This window comes from Pyxicephalus adspersus, chromosome 10 (assembly GCF_032062135.1).
Source record: "Pyxicephalus adspersus chromosome 10, UCB_Pads_2.0, whole genome shotgun sequence".
Classification (NCBI taxonomy): domain Eukaryota; kingdom Metazoa; phylum Chordata; class Amphibia; order Anura; family Pyxicephalidae; genus Pyxicephalus; species Pyxicephalus adspersus.
In genome coordinates, this window is record NC_092867.1 from 51,524,376 (window position 1) to 51,537,118 (window position 12,743).

Here is a 12,743-nt window from a genome sequence, read left to right on the forward strand (position 1 = left end):
ACCTGTTTTGAGTACTTTATTTTGAAGTTTGACAGTAAGCCATACTCTTCCAGAGCTTTCAATAAGTTTGGGAAGGAAACAGTTAGATTAAAGACTGCAAAAAACAAATCGTCTGCATATGCAGTGATCTTTTGATGTTCTAGGCCATCAATAGCCCCTGAATCCCGTATGGTGCTGAGCAATTTCTCTATAGTCAAGATGAATATCAGAGGGGATAGGGGGCATCCCTGTCTTGTGCCGCTGGATATGTGGAATGGAGTGGAGTGTACACTATTCACCCACATGGTGGCAGTGGGGTGTGAATAATCTCCCTAATTCAGGAAAGCATTTTAGGACCTAGACCTATATGAGTGAAAGTTTGGTCCATGAATTGCCAGTCGACGGGGTCAAAGGCCTTCTCTGCATTGGTGGACAATAGCTTGATGGGGATCTGTTTAGCCTGGGCCAAGCCCATTTCTTGAATTTTTGTTTGGTTTTTGCAGGTGAGCAGCCAGAAATCACAATCTGGAACTGTGTCTTCTCATCCCTTTTTGGCTGGCACTTAGTTTGGCTTTCTTTTATGCAACTCAGGCACTACCTGTTCATTGGAACCCTAAATCCCACCATTACTCATCTGAGTGGAGGAGACCTGCACACAGGTTTGTACTGTGTACTTTTGTATAGGTAAAAGTTATTCACTACTAAATATTTCTTTGTTGAATCATGAATATTTTAGTGCACAGCAGTTTTAATATTGGTGAATCGGACCATTCTCACTTACAGAACATGTAAACAAGAACGACCTGTGTAAATTCGGCCGTTAGGATCAAATTTTTTGGGACCTGCAAGAACAATAAGATTGGTCTTGCAGTCCTGTAGTATGTGTTCTTGGATAGAGATTCACTATCCAAGAACACAGGAGTACCGCGTCTGTGCTCATCATGAATGAATACAGCTGTGGGAATCATCCTGTGATGGTTCCTATGGCTGCATTCATTGATGAGCACAGCCGCGGTATTCAACAGGAGGAGTACCGCGGCTGCATTCATGATTGCAGCCACGGGAATCCTCCTGTGTGCGATCCCTGGGCACTAGAAGTTAAATGAGGGCAAGCCTTATTGGCACACAGGAGGATTCCCACGGCTGCATTCATGAATGCAGCAGCGATACTCCTCCTGTCAGTGTGCGATCCCCGGGCACTAGAGTTCAATGAGGGCTTGCCCTCATTTAACCTCCAGTGTCTGGGGATCGCTCACAGCAGGATTCTAACGGCTGCAATTATGGATGCAGCTGTGGGAATCATCCTGTAATGATTTTCTCGATGTTCAGATGGGTCCACGAAATCGCTTCACCGAAACTTCGCGGACCCATCAGAAGTTCGTGGAAATTTTTGCGAGAATGTCAGAGGCATTCTCGCTCATCCCTAAACTACACTTAGTGGGCCTAAATACCCTTCCTGATCACCCATAAAAATTTATTATATAATATATTATTTATTATTTATTATATATTTATTATATATTTAATAAATATAATATATAATATATATTATATTATTTATTATTTATTATATATTTACCTGTCCATGCTTTACTAAATCTGCAGTACATCGCAAACCTCATCTTCAGCATCTTCAGTGTTGCAATGTGCACATGCATGCTTTCATTTTACCTCATTCAAATCTGGAGCTCATGGTATCAGCTAGAGATATATACATACAAAAAAACCATGTTTTTTTGCTTTAAATATTCTTTTAATTATTTTAGTATATACCCTGTTTCCCCGATTATAAGGCATTGTCTTATATTTTTTGAAATGCCAAAATATGCCCTAGGTCTTATTTTCAGGGGGATGTCTTATTTTTCCATGAAGAAGACTACAGTACACATTTATTGTTGAAAATCACTCATGATCAATGATCACTCATGTGCCATTGATTGTCCCCTTCTGATCACTCATGTGCCATTGATTGTCCCCTTCTGATCACTCATGTGCCATTCATATTCCCCTTCTGATCACTCATGTGCCATTCATATTCCCCTTCTGATCACTCATGTGCCATTCATACAGGAGAGATGCATCTGGAGAACAATGATTTGTCTGAGGATGTAAAGGAAAAAATGAGCAAGTAACAATACTGCCACTCTCCCATCCTCCCCCTTTCTGTGCCCACAACACCTTTCCCCCCTAATGTACCCCCTGTACTCCTAGTTATTCCCTCCCCCTTTGTTTTTGTTTTTTTGCTCTTTCTTGTTAAAAATGAAAAATCAGCTCTATGGATAGGGAATACACTGTGAAATATTAAAATCAATATACTGAGACTGAGAGTTTTATTCTGTTTTGATTTTGTAAATCTATGTTATGCTAATCTGTACTCTGCAGTGATGTATCATGATGCAGTGTTCTCCTCCTCCGAATTTTTTTTTCAGCTAGGTGGGAGGGGGGGGAACTGTAGCAGAGTGGTTACAAAAGTGTGCAGGGCAAGACACAGCAAATTTAGTGATCCCAGTGATTTATGCCACTGGTATCCAGTAACCTCTTCTATTGTGTTAGCAATCTACCTACCCCCTATACTTTGTTCCAACTTTATAATGCCTGGCTTGTTAGAATGTCCACTTTTTTTGTAATATGCCCAAACTGTTCAGTGCTGTGTATTTTATTCCAGCTGCCTGGGGTTCCATGTTGTAATAGTGTAATCCTTTGTAGTAGTGTAATATTGTGATCAATGTGGCGTAACAAGTTAGGCTTAGTTCAAATTAGCAATAAAAAACTGACTACTAGGCAACTGCTATGGGTTGGTAACAGGCAGTAAGTGCTTTGGCTTTTTTTGGCTAAGCAGTTTTTCAAGCAGCAATTATTCCTGGCAAAGGGAAAGTGAGAGGTAAATGCAGCAAATGCAGCCTGACTTCAGATGTCACCTTCCAGCGTTATATCTAGATAACACAAAACTTTTGTAAAAAAAAAAATTTTCACTTCATCTGTCCACAAACTGAGCACAGCTAGTCCCACACTTGCTCAGCTTCCCTCTTCTTTCCGATGCTCACCGTTCCATCAAGTGCTGATCCCATTGCGCATGAGTGAGATTGAGCACTTTTTTTACATTATAGGAAAGCCCCTGATGATACATTCCCAATGTCGAACATGCGCAAAAGGAGCAGCCCACAGCCACCTGGGATATGTCACACAATTACCCCAGAAGGCTGCAGATTTGCCTTGCAGTCTTTACCACCATGGCCATTTTTCTATTATAAAAAAAGAGGAAAGTCACCCTTTATATCATGTTAAAATGTGGTGATGCTTTAAGAGCATAATGCATGTGATAGGTACAGGACAGCCAGCGTCCCCCTTTCATCACTGCCCATATTCTATGGGCAAAGAATCTGCCTGTGAAATGTATCCACCCACAGTGCAAAAGCTGTGTGTGTAAAGGCTGGTTGTCATATTCTGCAGCCTAACAACTCACTGTGTTCAATCCTTCAGATCTCCTAAATTGTTAATTGTAATGACTTGAAAATTTTAGGGTACACAGGGGACTCTTATAACAATTAATAACCAAAATTTCTAAAATTTCTAGAAAAAGAATTTCAAGATATGGGGATCATGAGTTTAAAAAACTTTTGAGGATTGAACATTTGGGTTGCTGTTTCAAGAAAGTGCACCTAGAAGCCCAAAATTGAAAATGCAAATTAGGGACCTCCAGGGGCCACTTACATAGCAAAGAGCATTTAAAATTTTTTTACCTACCTTTCACAAAACCATAATTGTAATATTATGCTACACTTTCTGCTTCTGCTCTTTGAATTCCAATTTATCTGGAATGGGGAGGTGCAGGAAACTGAAACTGTAGGTTCAAGTGGGGACCAGATGTATAATCCCCTCTCAAATTTCATTAGCATGGCAACATTAGAACATAACAAACCCTGGCCCATCAAACTGTCTGCTTCTCTACCCTGAACCCCAATTTCTCTAGAACAGAGAGGTGCAGGTAAACAAAATATATATTGTTTGTTTTTCTTTCTTTTATGCATGTCGATAATTTTTTATTCTCTATATAATTTTCTTTTCAGTGAGTACATACACAAATGTCTTTGCAGTGTTTCAGTTTTGTGGTGTTTTGTGTGCACCTTGGAATGGGCTCATCATGGACAGACATAAAAGGAAAAACAAAGGTAATAACTACAGAAAGCTTTCAGGTGCTTTCCAAAGTCATGTATCCAAAGAGACTATACTTATCAGTTCAACCAAAGTGCTTGTTTTAAATTGCTGTTGCCATTCATTTTAAAAATGCAAAGTGCAATAGAAATGTAAATTAAAAAACATTTGTCCATTCCTAGTTCCCTTTTATGTACAATTATTTTAAATGAGAATGGGATTCTTTATTAAACTACTATTAAAACACTGTATCTGTACAGTTGTCCATGTCTATCTAATAGCTTTTAAATACATTAAAGCAGACCTATCACCAACATTTTTACTTTACATACAAAATAAAATGTAATTTATGGAACTGGATATAAACATCATGTCAGCATTTGTTCTTTTTTGTGGTTTTTTTTTTGTGACATCTTATTACACTTTGATTTACAGAAATGCAATAAATTGTCAACATTGACACTGTCATTTTTTACCAGATACAGGGAAGCACGATGACCTCCATTCTTCTATCTTATCACTGACCTTGACGGCTATTCAATGTATACTGTTTTCAGTGTGTGCTTCCATACCCCTTCTCCCTGTACTTTATCCAACGTTCTTCCTCCAAGTATTGAACCGATCCTTTCTATATGGAGGCAATGCAGCATTTCTTTCTATAGCGTAAGTGAAAATAGTTACATAAACATCTAAAATGATCCATGTAAGTTTTGTGCTTATCTAGCATTTAGAGAAAAAGTGTTTGGTTTATTTTTCTAGATATACAAGTTATTGGGTTAAGGTAAACAATTGATGTACAGAATTTATGTCAAAGGCAAGATTCATTCCCTTTCCAAGCAGTAATATGTTGAAAAAGGTGCATTTTACAATTAACTATTCCAATGCATGGACATACAAAAAAAATCATTTTTAAGGGCACCATATGTGGACCATTTTGCACATTTTGATTTAGTAACAACTGTGATCTAAGAAATAGACGCCCTGGTTTATTAAAGCTCTCCAAGGCTGGAGAGGATACACTTTATTCAGTGATTGTGATTAGTAATCGGTGATGAAGCTGGGTAAAGCAGCAAACCTGGAATGGATTTCCTAAAAGTCATTAGCAATTTATTAGCTAATGTTTTCAATCCTGGACCAGTTGCATTCAAGGTTTGCTGTATCACCCAGCTTCACTGATGAAAGGATATCCTCTCCAGCATTGAAGAGCTTTAATAAATCAGGACTAGAGAGGGAGAATAGCAAGTATAGGTGGTCCTGGCATTTTACTGCACAATCTACTTAAATGTATGCGCAAAACAAACTACATGCGACACAACTGTTTGCTATGTTGCATCATTGCTGTGTTGCATGATTGCCTTTATAATAATTGGCATACAATGCTTGTTGTGGCTACTAAAAATATTGTACATAGTATGTAGTTAATTTTCATCTGCCTAGAAACTGTAGGGTTAGGGAAATAAAACCCTTCAAAAATTAAAGTGGATGTATTACTGCAAGATTTACTTACTGTCTAGGAACACACTTAAAACAAGCATGTGGTTAACTGCAATATAAACTATGCGACGATCAACTAAGCTGCAAACACATTTGTGTTCAGTGATGCAGGAAAATCAGAATAACCTTCAGAATAAAATATTAGATGAGCTGTATTTTAAAATTATGTCAGAAATAGCAGATTACATAATCTGCAAGTGATAGGTCTACTTTAAATAAATGTATTTTAGGCAGAGTTGCCCAAGTTCCATGAGAATGTGTAAAGCTTGCTTTGCTGTATACACTGTTGTATTTTACATTCATTTAGCTTTGTAAGTTTTGTAACAATGAGCATAAATAGTTATACTGAATTGTGCCTGGAAAAGGATCAGAATATTTAAAGTGTCTTTTTCAATACTTTCAACAATTACTGCAAAGGACATTTTGGCTACTTAGCAAATGACTAAGGTCTAGAAGTGCTCTTGTTTAGTGGATCCTTCAATATATAACCCATTCTATAAAGGTACAGAATGCTGCTGCATTTCTCCAATACACAGTACTTGAATTGTGAAGAGAAACAGCCAGGTAAATATCTAACCACCCCTTGTCCAACAGCATTACAATAAATAAACCAGAAAATTGTGGTCCATGGGACACAAGTTACATGTATGAGAGCTAAGGGTGTTTAGTGGTTTATTATTATTATTATTTATTAGTTTATTATTATTAATCTTAGTGGTTGGATGTGATTTCTCTGAAATTAAATAATTAGGAAATTTGTTTTTGATATGCACTAGATTTCCAGCCAAGCACTTTGGAAAACTCTACGGACTGGTGATGTCGCTGTCTGCGGTCATATCTCTTTTACAGTATCCTGCATTTTACATAATTCGAACACATCTCAACAAAGATCCCTTATATGTACGTAATCAGACCTAAAGCAAATTAGGATCTTATATTATTGGAATATTAATAAATATATATTAATATAATATTAAAATATTGGAAATTGAACAATATACTTTCATAGAGAACTATATTCCTAAAAGAAGGGGGCTTAGACACTTTTTAAGGCATCATATCATGCCAGCAATACTTTATTTTAGTACAAAAGTTAAAATCGCATGTCTCCAAACATAAATATATCAGCATATCTTCTGATATGCCTTCTTTCTGATCCCTTAAGGCAATCAGATATTCCTGGATAAACAATCTCAGTTGTCAATACTAATAAATGTAATACTCAGTTAGGCTATGTTACTTTAGAAATAGATTCAGCTTTTTTCAAAGAATCCACTGAGACTTCCAAAACCACTTTTTAAGGGAGTATGGAATTTCACATTTTTTCAGAACTTACGTGAAGAATTCCTTCTTTATGATTAAACTTCTCTGCATAAAGAAAAGGATTTCTATATTGAGGAATACCATGGACCACATGGGTAGATTATGAGGCTGACAGGCTAATAAGACTGAATCATGCTCCAAGAATGACAGGGTACAGTGCAACTTACCTAACATCTTGCACATAAATATTTTCAGTACAAAAGAGAGCAGGAAAGTATTGCTTTTCATTCCACTAAAAATGATAAATTAAGCATTGAGAAGTGAATGAATTAAGTGAATGATTTTACTCTTTTTGTTTTCTTTTCCTTGATTTGGGAACCTCATTCTTACAGAGCATTTTAATTTGTTTGTAGTGAGTTTCATTGAACTAAAAATAAGGTAATTCAAGTAGATTTCTGACACAATCAGTGTTTTATTGCATGACGGATGTTCACAGATTGGTTTTAGTTGTTGCTTAAAATTGTTCTTTAAAACTGTTTTTTTTTTAACAGGTCAACATTTTTCTTGCCATTCTGATGCTGGTGACATTTGCCCACCCAATAAACATTTTACGTATTTGCAGAGAAGACAGAAAAGCAAGGAAGGCAGCAGATTCCCATACTTCTTGAGCAGCATGTGGGGTTAAGGGCAGGATATTATACCATTTCAAATACTCAAAAAAGAACTTACTATTTATTATTAGCTCAGTGGTTAGCACTCTCGCCTTTGCAGCAATAAGTCACAGGTTCAAATCCCAGCCAGACCACTATTTGCAAAGAGTATGTATGTTCTCCCTGTGTTAGTGCGGGCTTCCTCCCAAAAAACATGCATTTAGGTTTACCTCCTGGGTGGTTCATTTCTGTCTGGATTTATATGTCTAAAAGCAGTATATTGTTTACCATGAAAATTTATTTTACAGTATAATAGTATGAGTATAATACAGTTTGAAACACAAAATAATGTCAAAATAATAAATTAAATACATGAAAAAAAAAAATTTATACTCATACTATTATACTGTAAAATAAATTTTCATGAAAGACAATGTACTGCTTTTAGACATTTAAAATCCACTGTATTGCATTCAATACAATTATTTTGTGCGAGAGGACAGGGATTGCAAAAAAGGATGCCAGTGGACCAGGTAACGTAGTATTTATCATTGCTCGGGGTTACCGCTGGCAAAGTTATTCAGCTTTCCCTCAAAAATTGTCTTTAGGCTATATTAATGACATTTGACTATGGTAGGGACATTGTGATTGTGAGGGACAGTTAGTGATATGACAATGGAGTTTGTAAAGTGATGCGCTATTTAAATACTGGCTAATAATAAAACTGGTGACCACTTTTGTTTTTCCTATATTTTCACATGATGATCCAGCCAGTAATCCTCTTTGCCTTAGGTTGACAACAATATTATTGAAGGTTAGAACTACAGAATTTCTTTTTCCTCATCTAAATACCATAGTGAAGATGTTCTGTTGTTAAGGTCAACTAAACACTGCTTAAGATATCATTGTAGAGAGCTCAGGATGTAATGCACATCCTGAATTCGAACAGGACCGACAAACCTCCTTTATTTAAACAGGTTTATCAATGCATTTTCAATGTTATATTTAACAGACCATAAAAAGCATAAAAGAGAAGCTTATTGCTTAAGTTTATTGATAAATGAGACCAAGGAACTTTTTGGACACAATTCCAAAAGGTATGTTAGGCACAAAAACAACACTTTGCAACAATTATCATACATTTTTTTCATATTTTTCCCCCTAACAGATTTGTTTGTTTTTGTATTGAATTGTACAGGTTATAGGTCACATTAAAGGTAGGTAACAATTTAAATGATTTGTTGTGGTCTTATGTGAAATGCCAGGTACAAAAATCTAGCATTTTAACTGGGGTGTGTTCACTTTTTATCCACTGTAGGTACAGTACTAATAAGAAAAAACAATTGAGGTTTTATTTAGAATAAATGTTACAAAGTAAAAGATAGTAACAGATAAAGCAAAGCACACATATGCAGAGACCCAATGGCACGACCAGATGGTTTGACTACTACTACTTCAACTAATGGAGACAATTAATGGAGATAATTCTTACAAATATCGCAATCGATTTGGTCAAGGTTGGATGATAACAGCTACCATTACAAACACAAATTCCAAGAATATCTAGAACAGACACTGGCAGTACCAGCGACTCCTCAAACCACTCTAATAAGAACCAGTATTCTATTAGCTAAAGCATATAAGCAACCCAAATCAATAGTAAAATCAATAGAATATATATAATAAATAATTTTCTTTATCAGTACACACAGCCAACCGTTAACTTTTTACTGAATATACATGAACTTATTCTGAAAAACTGAACACTTATCTTAAATTTAATGAATTGTAGACTAGTTAGGGAGGATATAGTTAACCACCTAAATCCCTAAGTCTTTTTCTCTCTATGGGCCTGATTTAATAAAGCTCTCCAAGGCTGGAGAGGATACACTATGCCCAGTGAAGCTGGGTGACCAAGCCAAATCAGACCCTCTAATCCTATGGAGTCCCAAAGCATGTACTATATTTTTCACAACCTATTCACAAGAAAAAAGGTTTATGGATATGTTTTTTTATGGATGGAGCTCTGCATTAAACTAAACCTAAAAAGGATAACTGTTAAATTACTTTGATCCAAAATGCAGTTTCTTTATTATAATTATCAATAGATATATATACTACATATTTGTTTATTTTAATAACACTGTCTACTGTATATATCTACTATATAGGCATATAATATTGTTAAAAACCTTTGAATTCTGTTTTGTATTTTGTGATTATAATCCACTATTTGCAAAATTTGAAATAAAAAAAAAAACAGTGTCTATTTTAAAAACTATGTTGAAGTATAGCTACATTTTATTTCTATGTATGCTATCTAGCTCTCTTAACCACCCTGGCAGTATTCCGGAGTGTGGCTCAGGGTGAATTGTATGTACCAAATGCGGTAACCCCAAGTCACACTCGGGGTAGCATAAAAAAATCCTACCTGCTCCTTACGATCCAGCGGCGTCCTCCAGTTAAACCTAAGCCGGCTTCTGCATCACATCCTTGATCGATGTGATTCGTGAAGTGTCGCTATGCTGAGGAGGAGTTTATTTTTTTATTGTACCATTGTTTGGGCAAATTTAAATTTTTTTAATTTTTTTAATAAAATTTTGAAATTAAATTTATTGTTATATTATTTCATTATTTTTTGTAAATATTATTTAAATTTATTTATTTTATTATAATTTATGATTTGTGTTTCAATCTTTATCATACCCATGAGTTATTCATAAGAAGGCCTAAAATAATTAACAACAATTTTCCACGCAAAACAATGTACCGCTTTTGACATAAAAATACTGACATAATTAGACTGCCAGGGGGGGGTTAAGAAATAAAGTGGTCAGTTTGTAAATGTTTTCACCTAAGATTCATTTAGACGTTAATAGAAATTTTGACTTGCAATCTGAAATTGACCTGGAAAATCCTGCATGTTTAAGTTAGTGAAATCTTGTAAGACCAGGAAGTCCCACAATTTGCCTGCTTAAAACAGTGCCCCCCCATAAACTGGAGACAGGTGAAAATCACTTACTGGCTGTTTACACATATTCTGGCGGTAACACATAATAAACTTATACATTGGCATATGTCCTAATAACACATAATCAGTAAAATAAATAATCATTTATAACAAATATGGCAAGTTTGGGCAAACAGTTAATAGGGTTTTAAGCAGTAGCCGTAGAAATGCACCCAGTAAATAAAATGGAAAATGGTTATCTTACCATAAATAAAATTATTTTTTTTGACTCCTTGTGTTGATACCCAAATGGGATACCGACAAACAATGGAAGAATGATGTCTCAGTGTTTGGTGATTTTCATAAAGCCACATCCCAAAATATAGGATCAACATAGGAGAAAAATCTTTTTTTCCTAAATCTAGGAACTTTGCGTGGCCATGACAAGTAAACATATCTCAGACTTCATTTTTGTTTAAAACAACATTATAAATATTTTATTAGTAACAAAACACAAAAAATAAAAAGGCCATGGCCATGACAAGTAAACATATCTCAGACTTCATTTTTGTTTAAAACAACATTATAAATATTTTATTAGTAACAAAACACAAAAAATAAAAACAAATTTAAAACTTAATTATACACATGATTCCAATAGTGATAACAAAACCTCCTAATTGTTGTAATTAATCCTCAAAAGCCTGATCTTTCAGGGTAAGGCTCTTATACAGGATAGCATATTCACATGCTTATTTACATTCTCCAAGCGTTTCACAGGTACAAGTCTGCTTCATCAGGAGTACAGGAGGTAAGTTTTCTATACAAACAAAAAATACATATACACATGCATCAGAATTGTTTGGTAACATCCATAAAGACTACATCTTTTCAACCTATGTGTATCAATGCAAAACTTACATTGAATAAAGTTACTAAATCAGCACAGCTGTAGATCCTGCATTTAAAGTGTCAGCATCACAGGTGGAAAAGCAGGAAAACAACGACTAGCAGCATAATTTACCTCTCTAGGTATCAATTGACACCAATAGAAACCAGGTTTTACCACTTGGTTTAAACTTTTGTCCATACGGAAATTTTAACCAATTTTCACTAATAAAAGACATACATTTAAAAAGTTTTTTTCAAGACATGGTTTGCTAAGCCAAAAAGTTCAAACTCTTTTTTAGAATTAGAGCAATTTAAATCATATACCATTAATGATTTTGAAGTTTTAATATATTTAAACAAACTAGCACATGAAAACTACACCAGTGAAACTTTCACACAAGAGGAACACAAAGATCCATCAGAAACATTGATGTTGGAAAAAGAAATAACAGAAATTCCAAATTTTCATTTCCATGCCAATACTGTCAGCTTTTGTAAAATCAAGTGACTAAACAGATTATGTGGGTCTAATTATCTAAGGAGAAGGGTTTTATCTAAGGACAAGGGTTTTATGTGGCTCTAAGGAGGACAGGGGAGGTAGGTGACCATTCTGTAGAATAGTATAAACAGGTCTCTCCTCATCTGCTGTCCACATTAGAAACTGGTCTACCCCCATAGCTGGTGGGAATGCTGGATTATCAAAAATTGGAGTCATCGGGCTGACGGATGACGGATGAGAGAGCTTTTAATCTCAACAGGGAGTCCCACAATTTCAAGAGATCAGAGGTAATACCCGGCAATGGGTGTCTAAAGTGGAAGGTAGATCTATTAACCCATGGAAATGATTGAAGCTCTATTGGGGAGAGAGAATTCCCAAGAAGAACCCAACTTTTTTTGTTTCTATTTTGGAGTCAATCAACTAGTCTCACCAGAACTTTGGTCCTGTAATAGGAACCAATATTTGGTACGCCGACTCCACCTCTTGATTTAGGTTTAGTGAGGCATTTAAGAGCTATGCGTGGACATTTCTTTTTCCATATGAAGTCTCTACAAAGTTGTAATTTACGAGTGTAGGAGGATGGCAAGTGTATTGGTACCATTTGAAAGACATACAGTAGCTTAGGTAAAATATCCATTTTAATTGTGTTAATCCTGGTGAACCAGGATAAGGGGAGGGTGTCAAATTTTTGGAGGTCTGTGTGTAGTTTACTGACAAGCAGTTTAAAATGATATAGAAGCAGTTTTGTCAGGGTCTGACGTAATGTAGACCCCTAAGTATATACGTTTGTCAGCTCACAATATAAAAGATGTGTTATCTTTAGTAGTCTGAAGGTGCGAATATGTAAGGGATATATTGAGTATTT

At 35.5% G+C, this 12,743-nt stretch overlaps 1 protein-coding gene across 4 annotated transcripts in view; it reads left to right on the forward strand.

The window, feature by feature from the left end:
• SLC43A3 (solute carrier family 43 member 3) overlaps positions 1–11,015 on the forward strand; it is a 78,047-nt gene extending 67,032 nt beyond the window's left edge. For 3 of the 4 annotated variants that reach the window (XM_072425193.1, XM_072425195.1, XM_072425194.1), the window contains 5 exons: positions 483–638; positions 4,047–4,148; positions 4,611–4,794; positions 6,402–6,525; positions 7,440–11,015. In XM_072425193.1, the coding sequence (XP_072281294.1) occupies positions 483–638; positions 4,047–4,148; positions 4,611–4,794; positions 6,402–6,525; positions 7,440–7,556 (683 nt within the window). In that variant the 3' untranslated portion in view covers positions 7,557–11,015. The remainder of the gene's footprint in view (positions 1–482; positions 639–4,046; positions 4,149–4,610; positions 4,795–6,401; positions 6,526–7,439) is intronic. The other variant, XM_072425196.1, reaches the window with a different exon arrangement.
• The last annotated feature ends 1,728 nt before the right edge of the window (positions 11,016–12,743 follow it).